The sequence below is a fragment of the Salmo salar genome, chromosome ssa10 (genome assembly GCF_905237065.1).
Source record: "Salmo salar chromosome ssa10, Ssal_v3.1, whole genome shotgun sequence".
Taxonomy (NCBI): domain Eukaryota; kingdom Metazoa; phylum Chordata; class Actinopteri; order Salmoniformes; family Salmonidae; genus Salmo; species Salmo salar.
The window spans coordinates 32,548,755-32,569,197 of record NC_059451.1 but is presented as its reverse complement, the minus strand read 5'-3'; the positions used below and the strand labels follow the sequence as shown (position 1 = coordinate 32,569,197).

General features: G+C 42.7%; 1 protein-coding gene across 2 annotated transcripts; it reads right to left on the bottom strand.

Annotated features, from left to right (window-relative positions):
* Positions 1-1,580: 1,580 nt before the first annotated feature.
* On the bottom strand, positions 1,581-18,766 carry ociad1 (OCIA domain containing 1). 2 transcript variants are annotated; one of them, XM_014122966.2, is made up of 9 exons: positions 18,521-18,766; positions 18,043-18,127; positions 5,821-5,874; positions 5,674-5,721; positions 5,422-5,551; positions 5,128-5,333; positions 4,731-4,883; positions 2,420-2,506; positions 1,581-1,762 (listed from the first exon to the last, which is right to left on the bottom strand). In XM_014122966.2, exons 1-8 carry the CDS (start codon positions 18,575-18,577, stop codon positions 2,469-2,471), a joined length of 771 nt encoding a protein of 256 aa, XP_013978441.1. In that variant the 5' UTR covers positions 18,578-18,766; the 3' UTR covers positions 1,581-1,762; positions 2,420-2,468. The 2 variants fall into 2 exon arrangements, with proteins under 2 accessions (XP_013978441.1, XP_013978442.1); XM_014122967.2 differs by lacking the exon at positions 4,731-4,883.
* Between the last annotated feature and the right edge of the window lie 1,677 nt (positions 18,767-20,443).

Here is a 20,443-nt window from a genome sequence, read left to right as displayed (position 1 = left end):
ATTTGTGTTGAGGTTTGTGTGTATTCAGGACACCATGTAGCAGTCACTGCCGAGGGACAGCCAGCGCAGCATTGTTGAATAGCAGTCACTGCCGAGGGACAGCCAGCGCAGCATTGTTGAAATGCAGTCACTGCCGAGGGACAGCCAGCGCAGCATTGTTGAAATGCAGTCACTGCCGAGGGACAGCCAGCGCAGCATTGTTGAATAGCAGTCACTGCCGAGGGACAGCCAGCGCAGCATTGTTGAAATGCAGTCACTGCCGAGGGACAGCCAGCGCAGCATTGTTGAATAGCAGTCACTGCCGAGGGACAGCCAGCGCAGCATTGTTGAATAGCAGTCACTGCCGAGGGACAGCCAGCGCAGCATTGTTGAAAAGCAGTCACTGCCGAGGGACAGCCAGCGCAGCATTGTTGAATAGCAGTCACTGCCGAGGGACAGCCAGCGCAGCATTGTTGAATAGCAGTCACTGCCGAGGGACAGCCAGCGCAGCATTGTTGAATAGCAGTCACTGCCGAGGGACAGCCAGCGCAGCATTGTTGAAATGCAGTCACTGCCGAGGGACAGCCAGCGCAGCATTGTTGAATAGCAGTCACTGCCGAGGGACAGCCAGCGCAGCATTGTTGAAATGCAGTCACTGCCGAGGGATAGCCAGCGCAGCATTGTTGAATAGCAGTCACTGCCGAGGGACAGCCAGCGCAGCATTGTTGAATAGCAGTCACTGCCGAGGGACAGCCAGCGCAGCATTGTTGAAAAGCAGTCACTGCCGAGGGACAGCCAGCGCAGCATTGTTGAATAGCAGTCACTGCCGAGGGACAGCCAGCGCAGCATTGTTGAATAGCAGTCACTGCCGAGGGACAGCCAGCGCAGCATTGTTGAATAGCAGTCACTGCCGAGGGACAGCCAGCGCAGCATTGTTGAATAGATCTGAGATGGCTGTGCCATATTCTTTTAATTATGAACGTTAACACCCCTCCAATTCATGCTCCAGCAGAGACAGAACGATCAGAGGCCCTGGGGGCGTGTTATTTCATGTATTGGTGTGTGGTTTGCATGAGACTGAGTCATAAGTAGTCTGAGTGAAAATCACTTGGGCCAACTTCTACTTTGGCATGCATGTGGTTGTAAGTCAGTCAGTCAACCAAACAAAGCTAGCACACAGTATAAAGCAGGGTTCCCCAACTGTCGGCCTGTGGGTGATTTGACTTGGCCCCTCAAGTTTTTGGAGCAAAAAAGATATATTTCATTATTATTTTGGGGGGCTTAAGACTAAAAACACCAGCAAATCAGCTCCAAGGGAATTACATTTTGGAAATCAGTTCCAAAGTATTGCCACGCATAGTGATACAGTATGTGTGATTTTATACAAATGTAAGCAAGGTTTGAAATTAGTATGTTTTAGTCAGTTTGGGGTTCCTGCAGTCAATTTACAGTCTGCAAATTACTTGTAATTATGTTCCGGCCCCCTGACCATCACCCCAAGAAAAAATAATCATAATTGGCCCGGGGCTGAATCTAGTTGATGATCCCTGGTATAGAGCATAAAGCATGAATGAGAGATTACTACAGCTGGCACACCGAAACCATTTTGGGTATGATTTAATAATCAACACAGTTGTTTGACAAAACATAAACAGAAGGGAAGAGATACGTATGTCTGCGCCACACCTTGCTGAAAAGTCAACAGACCAGAGAGCTGGGTAAGCTTGGTCCTGGAGGACATCTCAGTCAACACAGCCTTTGTTTTATGTTACTTTTGACACCGCTGTGAAAAAAACAAGGGGACCTATCCATTATTACCGAGACAACACCCTGCCAAACTAAACCTTCAGATGTCCACCTGTGCTAAGATGGTCTTCAAAGAGGCCCTCAACATTCTGCTTTTACATCGTAGAGCATTATAATCTGATCTGCCACCCTCAACGCAATAACCTGACACCAGATACGGTCCAGATAACACCAAACGGACATATTCAATTAGGATTTACAGATAAACCTTCAAAATAGTATGAGCTCACTGGTAATACTCAACATTTACATTTGAATAAAACCCAGTTACATAGCTAAAATGATGGGATGGAAACATAGCAGCGGAGGCTGCTGATGGGAGGATGGCTCAAAATAATGGCTGGAATGGAGACGTGTTTGATACCATTCCATGGACTCCATTCCAGCCATTATTATGAGCAGTCCTCCCCTCAGCAGCCTCCACTGATACACAAGCTATTGGTAAGCTTGTTGGCTGCATTCAATTGTATTGGACAATTCTAGAAAGCTGCTATTCATGTTAAACTTTTGGCAATATATGATTTGACATTTATCACATTTATGACTTTGGAAATGTCAAACGTGTTTTTCATATTTCTATAGCATGATTGCATAAATAGCAGATGTCTTGTGTATACTACATGTGCCCTCTTGCCTTCTTCTCCTGGTACAGCAGCTGATCACTGGCCCCTGAAGCAGACTCTTCACTCGTCCCATGCATCTCCATATTGGTTCTTTTTCACTGTGGAGACAAAATAGCCATACAGAGAATCAGACAGAGTCCCAGTCAAAAGTTTGGACACCTACTCATTCCAGAGTTTATCTTTATTTGTACTATTTTCTACATTGTAGAATAGTGAAGACATCAAAACTACGAAATAACACATACGGAATCATGTAGTAACCAAAAAAAGTTACATCAAAATATGTTATATTTGAGATTCTTCAAAGTAGCCACCATTTGCCTTGGTGACAGCTTTGCACACACTTGGCATTTAAAAAAACCTTTACTTATTTAACGACAAGTCAGTTAAGAACAAATTCTTATTTACAATGACGGCCTACACCGGCCAAACCCAGACGATGCTGGGCCAATTGAGCACAGCCCTATGGGACTCCCAATCACAGCCGGTTGTGATACAGCCTGGAGGTGTCTGTAGTGACACCTCAAGCACTGAGATGCAGTGCCTTAGACCGCTGCGCCACTAGGGAGCCATTATCTTAACCAGCTTCATGAGGTAGTCATCTGGAATGCATTTCAATTAAAAGGTGTGCCTTGTTAAAAGTTAGTGTAATATTTTTCCTTCTTAACGTGTTTGAGCCAATCAGTTGTGTTCTGACAAGGTAGGGGTGGTAACAGAAGATAGCCCTATTTGGTAAAAGACCAAGTCCAAGAACAGCTCAAATAAGCAAAGAGATACGACAGTCCATCATTACTTTAAGACATGAAGGTCAGTCAATGCGGAAAATGTCAAGAACTTTGAAAGTTTCTTCAAGTGCAGTCGCAAAAACCAAGCACTATGATGAAACTGGCTCTCATGAGGACCGCCACAGAAAAGGAAGACCCAGAGTTACCTCTGCTGCAGAGGATAAGTTCATTAGAGTTAACCTCAGAAATGGCAGCCCAAATAAATGCTTCACAGAGTTCAAGTAACAGACACATCTCAACATCAACTGTTCAGAGGAGACTGCGTGAAATTAGGCCTTCATGGTTGAATTGCTGCAAAGAAACCACTACTAAATGACACCAATAAGAAGGAGCGACTTGCTTGGACCAAGAAACACGAGCAATGGACATTAGACCGGTAGAAATCTGTCCTTTGGTCTGATGAGTCCAAATTTGAGATTTTTGGTTCCAACTGCCGTGTCTTTGTGAGACGCAGAGTAGGTGAACAGATGATCTCCGCACAGATGATCTCCTTGTGGTTCCCACCATGAAGCATGGAGGTGGTGTGATGGTGTAGGGGTGCTTTGCTGGTGACACTGTCAGGGATTTATTTAGAATTGAAGGCACACTTAACCGGCATGGCTACCACAGCTTTCCGCAGCGATACGCCATCTATCTGGTCTGCGCTTTGTGGGACTATCATTTGTTTTCAACAGGCCTGAGGGCTATTTGACCAAAGAAGGAGAGTGATGGAGTGCTGCATCAGATGATCTGGCCTCCACAATCACCCGACCTCAACCCAATTGAGATGGTTTGGGATGAGTTGGACCACAGAGTAAAGGAAAAGCAGCCATCAAGTGCTCAGCATATGTGGGAACTCCTTCAAGACTGTTGGAAAAGCATTCCAGGTGAAGCTAGTTGAGAGAACGCCAAGCGTGTGCAAAGCTGTGATCAAGGCAAAGTGTGGCTACTTTGAAGAATCTCAAATATAAAAATATATTTTGATTTGTTTAACACTTTTTGGGTTACTTCATGATTCCATATGTTTTAGTTTTGATGTCTTCGCTATTATTCTACAATGTAGAAAACAGTAAAAATAAAGAAAAACCATTGAATGAGTAGGTCTGTCCAAACTTTTGACTGGTACTGTATGTCTAAGCAATGTAGTTCACTGATGCACCCGGAATATTGTGTTTGTTTAATTCAACTATTATAAAAGGCTAAATTTTTATTTATTTTTATTTTTATTTTATTTAACTAGGCAAGTCAGTTAAGAACAAATTCTTATTTACAATGACTACCCTGGCCAAACCCGTGCCAACTGTGCGCCACCCTATGGGACTCCCAATCACGGCTGGATGTGATGCAGCCTGCATGGCTAATTATTGCTACAAACTAAAAAGCAAATGTTAGCGTATCTTAGCATGTTCCTTGATACAGACACCCTGTTCTGGCCAAAGACACTGATGTCCAAGTATGTGAGCACTGTTGTTGACACTGAATAACCATACTCCCATTCTAAGCACCATATGTAAATAGTCCCAATAACAACAGATCTCTGTGGGGAATGAATCACCACCTCTCTTCAGAACAGGTGTTTCAGCCGGGGACTTGAGCAGAATGTCTGCCTTTTGGGTCAGGGTAACCTCGTAGTTCTCACGGTTTCTGCTTCGTAGGTCCTCGTACAGGGTTGGTCTCTTTTTGGGAGTCTCATCATCCAAGTAAGGAGGGACTAAAAAGGCAGTGAGGGGAGGAAACTTTTCAGAGAAAACTGCCATTCAAGGCATCCAGCTAGGGCCAATACAAAATCTGTAGAATTCCAACCACAGCTGATTCAAAAGTGAGATAATGTTCCCAAATGCTCTCTTTACTTCAACTAAATAACATTCATCTTAAAGAAAGTTATGTGAATAAAACAAGGATGAGTGAGAGAGTATTATCCATGTCTAACAACATGCAAATCCTGATGTCCGTACCTGGTTGGTTGACATCAGCTGAAGTTCCTGTGGGGTCAGACTCACTGAGGGGAGGGCTCAACAGAGCACCCTGATCACTATAGGAGAAGTCACTAGGGTAGCTGAAGGAGTCTGCTTGGGTGCGAGGTTCCGCCACTGACTGGGAGGCTTGTTCAAAAAAAGCTTGGTTAGGATCTCCCAACTCTGATGTGTTCTGAGGAGCAAACCTGGTTCCAATGAAAATGTAACTTGGTAAGATGTCAAAACAATAACCAGTTACCACAATGGGGGAAGGAGATTAGATGCAATACTAACTGTTGAGGGATATGACGTTGTCCTTGTCTTAGGGCTTCACCCAATGGGGAATTCTCCAGATTTTTGAACTTCTCCTGACATATCTTTGTGTAGGAGATCTTCCCGCCAATGTACCCAAACAGACCAGCAACTGAAAATAGACACCACGCACACAAAAATGAATATTCCTATAGACATAACACTGGTACATATACATACACATTTTAAAGTCCAGCAGGACACTGAAAAGCCTCATATTCAGCCTTCACTTACTAGCTACTTTAGGCAGGGAACCAAATCGTGGTGAGGGTGCAAGGACTCCTGAAAGGGAGAGATTGACTTTACTTTCTAACCCAATGAAAGGCATTTGAGGCTGATATTTGAATTACTATCTCACTGGACTGAGCATTAAAAACGTACCTTTCATAACAAGTGCTTGAGCTACAGACACTGCCACAGCAGTTAATGGAAGGGCTGTGAATAAATAATGTTGTCATTAGTGCATACAGAATCAATACATCCTTATAACTATTTATTTCAACAATGCATGCCCATAATACTTCAGTAGCTACAAACTTGAGTAAATGAGAAATCTATTGAGAAATAGAAGGGGTAAGACCTGGGGTGTAATCAGTGGTTAAATTGGGATTTGGAAGGTCTGTAGTTGGTAGGCTCAGCTGGGGGGGTGATATAATGTACTAGCCTAAATATATACTGACAAAAAGCACATATCACAGTCTTCACACAGATAGCATAACATTCTCCTGCAAAATGTCTTGATAAACTCGGTAATTCATTTTTCCGTCGATGATAGCAAGCTGTCCAGGCCCTGAGGCAGCATAGCAGCCCCAAACCATGTTGCTCCCTCCACCATACTTTACAGTTGGGATGAGGGTTTGATGTTGGTGTTCTGTGCCCTTTTTTCTCCACACATAGTGTTGTGTGTTCCTTCCAAACAACTCAACTGTAGTTTCATCTGTCCACAGAATATTTTGCCAGTAGCGCTGTGGAACATCCAGGTGCACTTTTGCAAACTTCAGACGTGCAGCAATGGTTTTTTTGGACAGCAGTGGCTTCTTCCTTGTTGTCCTCCCATGAACACGATTCTTATTTACTGTTTTACGTATCGTAGACTCATCCACAGAGATGTTAGCATGTTCCAGAGATTTCTGTAAGTCTTTAGCTGAAAGTCTAGGATTCTTCTTAACCTCATTGAGCATTCTGCACTGTGCTCTTGCAGTCATCTTTGCAGGAAGGCCACTCCTAGGGAGTGTAGCAACAGTGCTGAATTTTCTCCATTTATAGACAATTTGTCTTGCCGTGGACTGATGAACATCAAGGCTTTTATAGATACTTTTGTAACCCTTTCCAGCTTTATGCAAGTCAACAATTCTTAATCTTGGGTCTGAGATCTCTTTTGTTAGAGGCATGGTTCACATCAGGCAATGCTTCTTGTGAAGAGCAAACTCAAATTTTGCAAATGTTTTTTTATGGGGCAAAGCAGCTCTAACCAACATCTCCAATCTCACCTCATTGATTGGACTCCAGGTTAGCTGACTCCTGACTCCAATTAGCTTTTGGAGACGTCATTAATTAGCCTTGGGGTTCACATACTTTTTCCAACCTACACTGAATGTTTAAATGTGGTATTCAATATAGACAAGTAAAATACAATAATTTGTGTGTGTTATTAGTTTAAGCACACTGTGTTTGTCTTTTGTGACTTAGATGAAGATCTGATCAAATTTGATGACCAATTTATGCAGAAATCCAGGTAATTCCAAAGGGTTCACATACTTCTTGCCTCTGTATATATATATTTTTTAGGAGCTAGTTAGAGTAGTAGAATGAACAACATGCAATTTCAAAATTTGGTTGTGCAACAGCCGTTTTTCCTTTTATGTCAGTCAATGACAGTCACTCAATTAGCCATGTCGGCTAAGAAATTTTTTTTATTGGTAAATTAGTATAAACTTGTAATCATGGCGGAATACCGACAACATTCAATGTCCAGTCTTATTGTCCACAAACTTTACGTGCCCAGGGGCCCTGCCCTCCAGTGGGCCCCCATTGATTTAGTCATTCTCACTCTGATATCAGATTAACATGGCATAAATCATGACAAAATGTGTAGAATTGCAGGAAATGTTCTTTAAAAACCAAGTCTCTCTCCCAGCCGTCAAGAGGGGGGCCACCAAAACGTTTTGCTCGCGAGGTGCCACCAAAAGGCTAGGGCCAGCACTGTCCCTATGCACGTAATGCCATTGGCACCCGGGAAAGCGTATAAACCATGCTGCTGCTAAAAACTCCGGTTCTAAAACAGTGCATTTTATTCATTACTTGGATTTGAGAAATAAGTGGAGCCTAGTAACACTAGAAAACTCAGTGATCCTCTTTTAACAGTGGTCATCAAGACTGCTTAAAAGGTGTTTCCCGCAACTGCAATAATTATGTTGTAGGCTACAATGACTGGGCATGCACATCTCTCTCCCTGTAAGGCACTTGTAATTTGAATGGGCCTCAAGAGGAATATTATTTTCTCGCATAGAATGTGACATGCTGAACAATTAAATAGGTAAACTATTACATTTTTTTTTGCAATTGCTTACGTGTGGAAAATTACATCTGGACAAAAATGTTTCATTAGATCATTCAAATAACAAAAGGTACCTGGTCTTAGCTCCACCTGGCTCTCATTTGGACCACAGGTGTTGTGTCTCGGACCCGGATCAATTTAACCCCTGGGTGTAATGATTAGCCCCCCCAAAATTGACACTAAAACAAGAGTTTCTATTGGAGAAATTCAGTTAAGTCCCGCCCTGTTCGTTTCTGTTTAAGAAATGTTTTGCAACAGAATCAGCGTAATGAATACACCCCAGATATGTGTCACAAATGGCACAATGTTCCCTTTATAGTGCAAATGCTCCTTTTGACCAAGTCCTATAATTTAGGGAATAGGTAGCCCAATTTTGGAGTATAGGAGCCTAACGTTACTCTTTATAGTCCAACAACCTTACATGTTCTGTTTAATGGGCGAATTGGCTCTGGAAGCCAAAACAGCCATATACTCCATCTAAATGTCAATCGATTATCAATTGCGGTACGGTTCTAGAAACATAAATCCCTCAAATAATTTCACAAATGCAAAACACTCACTTCCTGTACACCGTTTTTAAGTTGCACACACAGTATTTTTCAGTGACAACACCTTCGTGGCGTCCATCTTCCGTATTCAGAGACGCAGAGAGCTAAATAAGCACAGGTAGTCCACTCTGTCTTCCGTCTGTTTTCCGTAAACAAGTGCTGTAACATGGAAATATGGCGGTTCGGGAACACTAACCCTATAAAAAAGTGTGCTTCAATTTAACCTTTTTGGTTTTTTGAAAATGATTTATTGCTGATATGAACGATAAGGTCCTTACATGAGGCAAACCAGCTCTGCGCGTGCATCCACCATCATGCGCATGTTGATTTTGTCTATCCCCAATAAACGCGTTCATGACACGCAGGTTGAAATAACAAAACCAACATATTTAACATTCAAGGACATTTAGCTAGCTTGCTGTTGCTAGCTAATTTGTCCTGAGATATAAACATTGGGTTGTTATTTTACTTGAAATGCATATGGTCCTTTTTCCCCCCCCCATCTGGATCTTTGTAGAATCTTTACCCATTTTGAGTCACACAAAATCATGTGTTCGCTATTCCGACAATTAATCCAGAGATAAAAGGGAAAACCTAGTTTGTTTTGTTTTCTTTGATGAATCTCTCATTGATCATTCTTCTTTATATGGCTATTGGCAACCATCTTTCATTCTTATGGATCAAATCCCGTTAACGGGATCGATTTGATAACATCCGGTGAAAATGCAGAGCGCGAAATTAAATTTTTGTTTAATATTTAACTTTCATACACAAGTGCAATACACCAAATTAAAGCTTAACTTCTTGTTAATCTAGCCACCGTGTCAGATTTCAAAAAAGCTTTACAGCGAAAGCAAACCATGCGATTATCTGAGGACAGCACCCCAAACAAACAAACACATGACAATCATATTTCAACCCGCCAGGCGCGACACAAAACTCAGAAATAACCATATAATTCATGCCTTTGAAGAACTTCTTCTGTTGGTACTCCAATATGTCCCATAAACATCACAAATGGTCCTTTTGTTCGATTAATTCCGTCGTTATATCTCCAAAATGTCCATTTATTTGGCGTGTTTGATTCAGAAAAACACCGGTTCCAACTCGCCCAGCATGACTACAAAATATCTAATAAATTACCTGTAAACGCTGTCCAAACATTTCAAACAACATTCCTAATCCAACTTTAGGTATTTTAAAACGTAAATAATCTATAAAATTTAAGACGGGATAAACTGTGTTCAATACCGGATAAAAACGTGAAGCGCGTGACCTGGAGCGCGCATCAAAACAGTAGAGTCCACTCGGCTGGACCCTCGTTCTGAAAAGCCGTACTTCTTCATTTCTCTAAGGAAAACATCAACCAATTTCTAAAGACTTGACATCCAGTGGAAGCTATAGGAACTGCAAGCATATTTCTATTAAAACGGGCTTACCATAGAAAACCAATGGAAAACAGATTGACCTAAAAAAAAAAAAAAAAAAATCCCTGGATAGATTGTGCTCGGGGTTTCACCTGCCAAATCAGTTCCTGTTACACTCACAGACATTATTCAAACAGATTTAGAAACTTAACCTGTTAGGGCTAGGGGGCAGCATTTGCACGTCTGGATAAAAAAAAAGTACCCGATTTAATCTGGTTACTAATCCTACCCAGTAACTAGAATATGCATATACTTATTATATATGGATAGAAAACACCCTAAAGTTTCTAAAACTGTTTGAATGGTGTCTGTGAGTATAACAGAACTCATTTGGCAGGCAAAACCCTGAGACATTTTCTGACAGGAAGTGGATACCTGATGTGTTGTATTGACTTTAAACCTATCCCATTGAAAAACACAGGGGCTGAGGAATATTTTGGCACTTCCTATTGCTTCCACTAGATGTCACCAGCCTTTACAAAGTGTTTTGAGTCTTCTGGAGGGAGATCTGACCGAACAAGAGCCATGGAACGATGATGTCCCATTAGACACCTGGCGCGCGAGTTCATGTTGGGTACCCTCGTTCCAATACGTTATAAAAGAGTATGCATTCGTCCACCTTGAATATTATTCATGTTCTGGTTAAAAAAGGCCCTAATGATTTATGCTATACAACGTTTGACATGTTTGAACGAACTGAAATATATTTTTTCCCCTCGTTCATGACGAGAAGTCCGGCTGGCTTAGATCATGTGCTAACAAGACGGAGATTTTTGGAGATAAATGATGAGCTTTTTTGAACAAAACTACATTCGTTATGGACCTGTGATACCTGGAAGTGACATCTGATGAAGAGAATCAAAGGTAATGGATTATTTACATAGTATTTTCGATTTTAGATCTCCCCAACATGACGTCTAGTCTGTATCGCAACGTGTATTTTTCTGGGCGCAGTGCTCAGATTATTGCAAAGTGTGATTTCCCAGTAAGGTTATTTTTAAATCTGGCAAGTTGATTGCGTTCAAGAGATGTAAATCTATAATTCTTTAAATGACAATATAATATTTTACCAATGTTTTCTAATTTTAATTATTTAATTTGTGACGCTGACTTGACTGCCGGTTATTGGAGGGAAACGATTTCCTCAACATCAATGCCATAGTAAAACGCTGTTTTTGGATATAAATATGAACTTGATAGAACTAAAAATGCATGCATTGTCTAACAATGTCCTAGGAGTGTCATCTGATGGAGATTGTAAAAGGTTAGTGCATCATTTTAGCTGGTTTTATGGTTTTGGTGACCCTGTCTTTGACTTGACAAAACATTACACACAACTCTTGTAAATGTACTGTCCTAACATACTCTAAATTTATGCTTTCGCCGTAAAACCTTTTTGAAATCGTAAAACGTGGTTAGATTAAGGAGATGTTTATCTTTCAAATGGTGTAAAATAGTTGTATTTTTGAAAAATTTGAATTTTGACATTTATTTGGATTCAAATTTGCCGCTCTTGAAATGCACCTGCTGTTGATGGAGTGCACCACGGGTGGCACGCTAGCGTCCCACCTAGCCCATAGAGGTTAAGAGTGTTTCCTATCCAAATCCACCAATTATATGCATATCCTAGCTTCTGGGCCTGAGTAGCAGGCAGTTTACTTTGGGCACACTTTTCATCCGGAAGTGAAAATGGTGCCCCCTAGCCTTAAGACGTTTTAAGGTGCATTACTGCCACCAACTAGTGTGGACCTCATTAATCTTTCAATCACACATGTGGCTATATGCTTGTAAAAACCAATGAGTAGATGGGAGAGACGGGACTTGCAGCGCATCAAGCGTCTAAAATAGAACCAAGTTCGATTTTAGTACCTTGCAACGCAAACGCCCGCAAGCAGTTGAATGAATAACGTGTACATTTATTTTGTAACGTGGTCTGGTAAGCATGTCATACCCTGTGTCCACCAGTTGCATATGCATTTTGTTTTGCTGGATGTCTAGCCCACATTTTCCATACTTGACGCACATGTGCTTCGCTTTTCAAAATCGCTAAATGCTAGCTTGTTGGAGTCTGTGTGGGTACTTCCTTTGTACCACAACAAGGCACAAGTTGAAATATTGAACACACCTGTCTAGTGCGGCACCCTTAACATTAGTGCTGAAAAATGTTGTCCTAATTCTGTAGTGATGAGCTGGAATTTTACCTTCAGTGACCTATATGCTGAGTGGTTTGAAAACCATGGTTATTTTAATTTGTTTTATTTTTCTACCTTTTTGTGAAGGCAATGGATTTGAAATTAGATTTTTTTTTGTGAACGGGCATAATGTAAAACTACAAAATAGCTTTCTCTTTATAACACATTTTCAAACTTAGACGTCTAACAGTATCTTGGTTCTGGTCTAATGCTTCTAGAAAGTTGACCCGTTCACATCGTGAAGCATTTCATTACGCCCTACTGTACGTCATCTTCACGGAGTCTTGCCCAGCTACTGAACCGACAAGTGTAGTGTTTGTAATGCAAGATGGAGAGCCTGTCTCTTGTCAGAGATCACATTTATTTTGGGAGATTGCAAAATGACCTTTTCATTCAAGACAGGATAAATATATTGTTTCAGATGTTAAATGTTTTGTTTAGTTACTTTTTCCCCAACTTGTTTATCTAACGAAGTCAAGCTAGCTTGCACTGCAGAGCAGATAGCTAGCTAAAAGCTAGGCTAGGTTGAAAATAGCATTATAGCTACCAACCTCTCCACCTAACAATTATCATTAAAAAAGTCATTACCATCAAACTTAAACGGGAGGCAACAGTCATAATATAATTAGCTTAACAGCCTATGTGTATTATTTAACATTACTATTCAAATAGTACTCACTTATTGTTATGGGTAATTGTTTACAGGTTACTACAACTATACCATGAAGCCATCACCGAAAACCACATTTATCTCCTCTGTTTTGGTAACTCCCTGTTCTTTGGCAGACTGGCTGGACTGAAGACGAGGCAAAGTCAGAAGAAATGTCCAAGTATGCAGTGTCTGTCTCGCGACGGAGACTTCAACCGCAAGAGGGCGTTGCGCTTTCACTCCGCTGTGGACGTCTCCATTGAAATGTATGTCATCCTAGTATTTATGGGTAATTTAAAACGAGGCTTGAGGCGTTAACGACTCCGCATGGTCAATCCGACATCTGCAGTGGCCGTACAGCATTTACTGCGATGCTGCCTCCGCAGAAGTAAGAGCATTCATACTTATTTCAGCCACACTCGCGACGTTCAGGCCCTGCCCTATACAGGCCCGATTGCTTCTGCCCAAAAGCCGAAATCACGAAGTAATTCCTCCGTTAGTAAAACTATTAACTGTCCCCCTCTGTCACACGATCACTGCGCTTGAGCAGCTCTGCCAGAGATATTAGAGAAAGGAGATAGGAATCCCATTGGGCCATGAATGGAGGAAAGCATAATGCCCCACGGACTGTTGACCAATCACGTTCATGTTGTCATGCTGCGTCACACGGTCGCTAAACTAATCGTCACATAATCCCTTCTCAAAATCAGGGTATGAGTTGAGAAATGTCTATTTTCCTCGAAAGTACGTAATGTCACAATTCCAAAGCTATACAATAAAACAGATCCCAGGTTAATTATTTCACATCTTGGGAAAATGTGTAATGTTGTATTTCTTTTTTAAGAGCTATCGCCTAATTGACTCCCATTTCCTCCTTGAAGGAGAGCTCTCCTTGTCACAGAATCACCCAGAGTGCACCGCCCGGTCCATTGACGTTGCATGGGCGATGTACACGATGGGCGTTAATACTATTCCAATGGAGATTACCAGCTCCATAAAAAGTATATTCCAATGGAGATTACCATATCCTTAAAAAGTATCTCTGGCTCTGCTCAACGAACAAAGACAAGAGAGAGCCATTAGCTACTTTTGGTCACTCTAAACTCCGACAAAACTCAAGCAACTGTTTGGGGGAAATAATCTCTCCCATTTTATATACACAAATGCACCTTGTGCTAGGGACAATAAAAGGCCACTCTAAAATGTGCAGTTTTGTCACACAATAAATTGTCTCAATTTAAGGGAGCATGCAATTGGCATACTGACTACAGGAATGACCCCCAGAGCTTTTGGCAAAGATGTAATGGTAATTTCTGAATCAAATAACATTTTATTGGTCACATACACATGGTTAGTAAATGTTAATGTGAGTGTAGCGAAATGCTTGTGCTTATAGTTCCGACAGTGCAGTAATATCTAACAAGTAATCTAACAATTCCACAACAACTACCTTATACACACAAATGTAAAAGGATGGAATAAGAATATGTACATATAAATATATGGATGAGAGATGGCCGAGCGGCATAGGCAAGATGCAATAGATGGTATAAAATACAGTATATACATGAGTAATGTAATATATGTAAACATTAAAGTGCTATTATTTAAAGTGACTAGTGATCCATTTATTAAAGTGGCCAATGATTTCAAATCTGTATGTAGGCAGCAGCCTCTCTGTGCTAGTGATGGCTGTTTAACAATCTGATGGCCTTGCGTTAGAAGCTGTTTTTCAGTCTCTCTGTCCCAGCTTTGATGCACCTGTACGGACCTCGTCTTCTGGATGGTAGTGTAACTGTGTAGGTTCCGTCCCTCTCTTCGCCCCAACACGGGCTCGAACCAGGGACCCTTGCACACATCAACAACTGACACCCACGAAGCATCGTTACCCATCGCGCCACAAAAGCCACGGCCCTTGCAACGCAAGGGGAAACCCTACTTCAAGTCTCAGAGCGAGTGACGTCACTGATTGAAACGCTATTAGCGCGCACCACTGTTAACTAACTAGCCATTTCACACCGGTTACAGTAGCAGGGTGAACAGGCAGTGGCTCGGGTGGTTGTTGTCCTTGATCTTTTTGGCCTTCCTGGGACATCGGGCGCTGTAGGTGTCCTGGAAGGCAGGTAGTTTGCCCCCGGTGATGCGTTGTGCAGACCGCACCAACCTCTGGAGAGCCCTGCGGTTGGAGGTGGTGCAGTTGCCATGATACAGCCCGACAGGATGCTCTCAATTGTGCACCTGTAAAAGTTAGTGAGGGTTTTAGGTGCATGGCCACACAGTCATGGCTGAACAGGGAGTACAGGAGGGGCATGCACCCATGTGGTGCACCAGTGTTGAGGATCAGCGAAGTGGAGATGTTGTTTCCTACCTTCACCACCTGGGGTCCGCCAGTCAGGAAGTCTAGGACCCAATTGCACAGGGCGGGTTTGAAACCCAGGGCCTCAAGCTTAATGAGCTTGGAGGGTACTATGGTGTTGAATGCTGAGCTGTAGTCAATGAACAGCATTCTTACATAGGTATTCCTCTTGTCCAGAAGAGGATAGGGCAGTGTGCAGGCGATTGCATTGTCTGTGGACCTGTTGGGGCTGTTGGCAAACTGAAGTGGGTCTAGGGTGGCAGGTAAGGTGAAGGTTATATGATCCTTGACCAGTCTCTCAAAGCACTTCATGATGACAGAAGTGAGTGCTACGGGGTGATAGTCATTTAGTTCAGTTACCTTTGCCTTCTTGGGTACAGGAAGCATGTGGGGACAGCAGACTGGGATAGGGAGCGATTGAATATGTCCAAGCTCTGAGGACGCGGCTAGGAATGCAGTCTGGACCAGCAGCCCTGCAAGGGTTAACACGTTTAAATGTCTTACTCCCGTTGGCCACGGAGAAGGAGAGGCCAGTAGTTCTTGGTAGCGGGCCGCGTCAGTGGCACTGTATTATCCTCAAAGAGGGCAAAGAAGGTGTTTAGTTTGTCTGGAAGCAAGACGGTGTCCGTGACGTGGCTGGTTTTCTTTTTGTAGTCCGTAATTGCCTGTAGACCCTACCACATGCGTCTTGTGACTGAGCCGTTGAATTGTGACTTCACTTTGTCCCTAAACTGACATTTCACTTGTTTGATTTCCTTGGAGGGAATAACTACACTGTATTCAGCCATATCCCCAGGCAACTTTCCATGGTTGAATGCAGTGGTTCACGCTTTCAGTTTTGCGCAAATGCCGCCATCTATCCATGGTTCCTGGTTAGGGTAGGTTTTAATAGTCACAGTGGATACAACATTTCCAATGCACTTCCTTATAAACTCACTCACCGAGTCGGGGTATAAATCGATGTTATTCTCTGAGGCTTCCCGGAACATTTCCCAGTCCGCGTGATCAAAACAATCTTGAAGCGTGGATAACGATTGATCAGACCAATGTTTAATGGTTCTAGTTACAAGTATATCCTGTTTGAGTTTCTGCCTATAGGACAGTAGGAGCAAAATGGAGTTGTGGTCGGATTTGCCGAAGTGAGGGCGGGGGAGGTCCTTGTATGCATTGCGGAAGTTAGTGTAGGAGTGGTCCAGTGTATTGCCCGCACAAGTGCTACAGTCAATGTGCTGATAGAATTTAGGTAGCCTTGTTCTCAAATTAGCTTTGTTAAAATCTCCAGCTACAATACATGCAGCCTCAGGATATATGGTTTGCAATTTACATAGAGTCCAATGAAGTTCCTTGAGGGCCGTGGAGGCATCTGCTTGGGGGGGGGGGGGGGTAATACACGGCCGTGACAAATAATTTTTGGGAGATAATGTGGTCGGCATTTGATTGTAAGGAATTCTAGGTCAGGTGAACAAAAGGAGTTGAGTTCCTGTATGTTGTTATGATTACACCATGAGTCGTTAATCATGGTGTTTGTTTTTGTTGGTGCGAAGCATGAAGAAACCTGTCGGCTGTACCGACTTCGACAACATATCCCGAGAGAGCCATGGTTCCGTGAAACAAAGAATGTTACAATCTCTGATGTCTCTGGAAGGCAACCCTAGCCCTAATTTCATCCACCTTGTTGTCTAGAGACTGGACAATGGTGAGTAATATATTCGGAAGCGGTGGGTGGTGTGCACGCCTTCGAAGTCTGACCAGGAGGCTGCTCCGTCTACCTCTCCTGCGGTGACGTTGTTTTGGGGATGCCTCCCGGATTAGATCCAATGTCCTGGGTGGTGGTCCAAACAAAGGATCCGCTTCGGGAAAGTCGTATTCCAGGACCTCTACATCCGGCTTCACATGTGGGATCCTGTGGGCTGGGGGGGCCTGGGAGGACATAGGCCCATGCCCAGTCATGTGCCCATGCCCAGTCATGTGCAATCGATAGATTAGGGCCTAATTAATTTATTTAAATTGACTGATTTCCTTATATGAACTGTAACTCAGCAAAACCTTTGAAATTGTTGCATGTTGCGTTTATATTTTTGTTCAGTATATTTGACGTTTTAAGCACTTCTGACACCATGTTATGATCTTAAAGCCAAATTATGCTTGATCCAAGAATGTGGTCGGAGGCTGAGTATGGAGGGTGTGACAATTGCGTAGCCTCCGGATGCATACAGAGTCCAAATTGAGTGCCGTACCACATCGCTGTGCACCTCCAAAATTGTTTAACAATGCAGCAGGCTCTGTATAGCTCTGCATTGACATGATTGGGTGATGGTAGGTGGGGGTGTGAGTTACTGAAAAAACACCAACTTCTTTCACAACAGCTCTGCGCTGCTCCGCAAAGCACAAGTATGAATGCCCTGACTTCTGCAGAGGCCGTAAATGCAGCTCAGCTTCAGAATGTTAGTGATCAATTCAGTGATACCCAGCCTTAACCCCCCATTTATAACATCGGGGCCTGTCGAGTCGGGTAGCAGAGCTCTAATACAGAGCCCTCTGCTTCGTTACAACATTTGTGACGCACAGCGCATGCAGTAGCTGCTCGATTTGGCCTCTACAAACCTCCGGAGGCACCGCGATTGCGTCAAATGCTTGGTATGGACCTTCCATATTGCATTGCCAGAGCAAGCATAAATTGGCTTTTATGCTTCCAGAAACATATTGCAAGCAATATGTGTTAATTTTTTAGACAGAGCGTCACGCTCTTAAAACTCCCTGTACAGAAGACGCCTTCGTCCAATTACTTATGTGTAATGTAATGAAACAGAGTCATGATTAGGGCTTGGGAATAGGGTGCTATTTGGAACACAAGCTTGTTGTAACATGACTTACATCTGTACCAGAAGCTCTCTTGGTTACATTCCCGAAACACTCTCTTCTCCTCCTCCGTGGGAATGTAGGGTGCCCCAACTTGACTCTGTTATACAGGGTACAGAATTGTAGCAATTTTAATTAGTTAGATAACATATATAGCAGATTAAACTCAACTCTGTCGTGTTCTATTTTTCCACTGCACTACATACACGCCAGTCGTACTGTAGTGAGTGGAGTAGTTGAAATGCGAACTTTAGCAGTTAACGTTAGATAGCAAAATAATTTGCCTCGCGTAGTAGCGTTATCGACGATAGTATTACTACAGTACTACTTGATTAACTTGCTAATTACTCATGTTTGAGTTAACGACTAGAAAGTGCTGTTGTAGCTAGCTTGGAAAAAACGGTTTGTTTGGCAAGCTCTTACTTTAACTAGCAAGCTAATCCGCAGAAAGCTAACTAGCGGTTAGTTAACTACTGCTAGCTAGTTACTGTACCTGAGCCCCTTGTTGTTGTTGTTGGAGATCAGTGAATCCCATTGACGTTTGTGACATGACTAGAAAAGAAATTGAGGTACGGCCAAAAATTTGCTACACCATTATTTCGAGGTTATGTGCATGTGTAACAGGGGAAACTTCAAAAATGACCTCCAAGCTTTCTGCCTCAAAGCAGGGAAGCTGTTGTAATCAGAAGGCGATTGCCTTACGCAAAACCTGAGTGTAGACGTCACGCGTAAAGAAGCGTGCCCAGTCTTCTTCGATGAGGTTTAACGGCGGTTGACATCCAATAAATGTTGCATTACTGCCACCTACTAGACTGGAGTATACTTCCTTTATGCATGGCTTGAAAACAAATAAATAAATAATTCAACTAAATCAACAAATACCCTAACATCTAACACTACACACTCACCACCCAACCACTATTTAAATATATATAGTCCTACCTCAGGCCAACAGCCTGAAACGATGGGACACCACCAATCAACACACCCTGTAACTCTTCTGACGTCAAGTCTCGTACACCCAAATACTTCTCTGCAGCTGCCACCACAACCTCAATTTTCTGCGACTTACAATAACCATTGCAATAAATACAAAAAAATCCAATCTTACTGAAGCATATGTCACTTGTTGGCCTATCCCTCTGTACTGGTACAGATCTACTACTCACACCACTCCTCTCAGGATCCCTCCCCCTTGCCCCATCTTCCTCTACTTTCTTCACTGCCTCAGCATATGACAACTTCTGTGCTACTCTAACCCTGGAAACCTCAACCTGCCTCTCTCACACTGGACATTTCTGATCCCCAGCCCCATGGGCACCCCTTTAATTAACACATACCACTACTTTCCCCAATGTTACACATTCCTTTGTCTCATGCCCTTCTGCACACTTCTAACACCTAGGAACCTCCTACACACTGCTTCCACATGCCCATAAGCTTGACACCTGTAACAACGTAATGTATTCGGCACAAAGGTTCCTACAGGGTAACTTAAATACTCTAACATCACTTTGTCCAGCAACTGCTCAACATCAAAACACAAAAGAACACACAACTCTTCTGTTTCACCACTTACGCCATCCTGTCTAAGTCACAACAAACGATGTGCATGACAAACACTGGGAATCTTCCCCTTCGGTTGGTCAAGTTTCACATTTACCGCTACCATGTAATCACTCCTTTCAATGGTGCCCTTTTCTTGAGTGCAAAACAACTCGCATCTCTTGTCCCCATTTGTTTAATGTGCAGCGCCTGTACCCTCTGATCAGCAGAAACACAAACAATTATCACAAGACCACTTCTGGTTACCTTCACTGATTCCACAGCAGCCAACTCTGTTTTTAACCACCCTGAAACCACAAATGGATAAGCCAAAAGGCAAGGGCCCACTTTTTCCAAAAAATGTCACTCCTACCATCACAGACTCATCTTTATCCTGACCCTCGGTGCAACCCTCGGCTCTAACAACTAGCAGGCCCGGTCCAGACACAACAACGCCTCAAGACCAACACTTGCTCCAGATTGAAATAGTTGGGCTCGTTTGAGCAAATAATTTTTGTTGAGTCGGTGACCAAAGCTTTTAAAGAGTCTCACATTTTGAAAAAAATCTGATTTTCACCTAGATGAACTTTACAAAAATCATATGATTAAAGGTCCTGAAGTTTAAGGTCGGATGGCGTTGGGTGGGCTTGGAGGATGGGGGAGGATCTTGATCACACCGATAGTGTTACTGTATTTTGGTACACCAGAAGTACATTAATTTCCAATGGAAAGCTGCGTTTGCCTTGCACAATTGCATTGCAGAGGCAGTTGCAGTGCCTATCAAATGTATGCATCAAACTGTATGCTTAGATGGCTTGACAGAAATGGTAGCAGAAGGTGAATGTTGAACTTTTGTTGCACACATATCCAG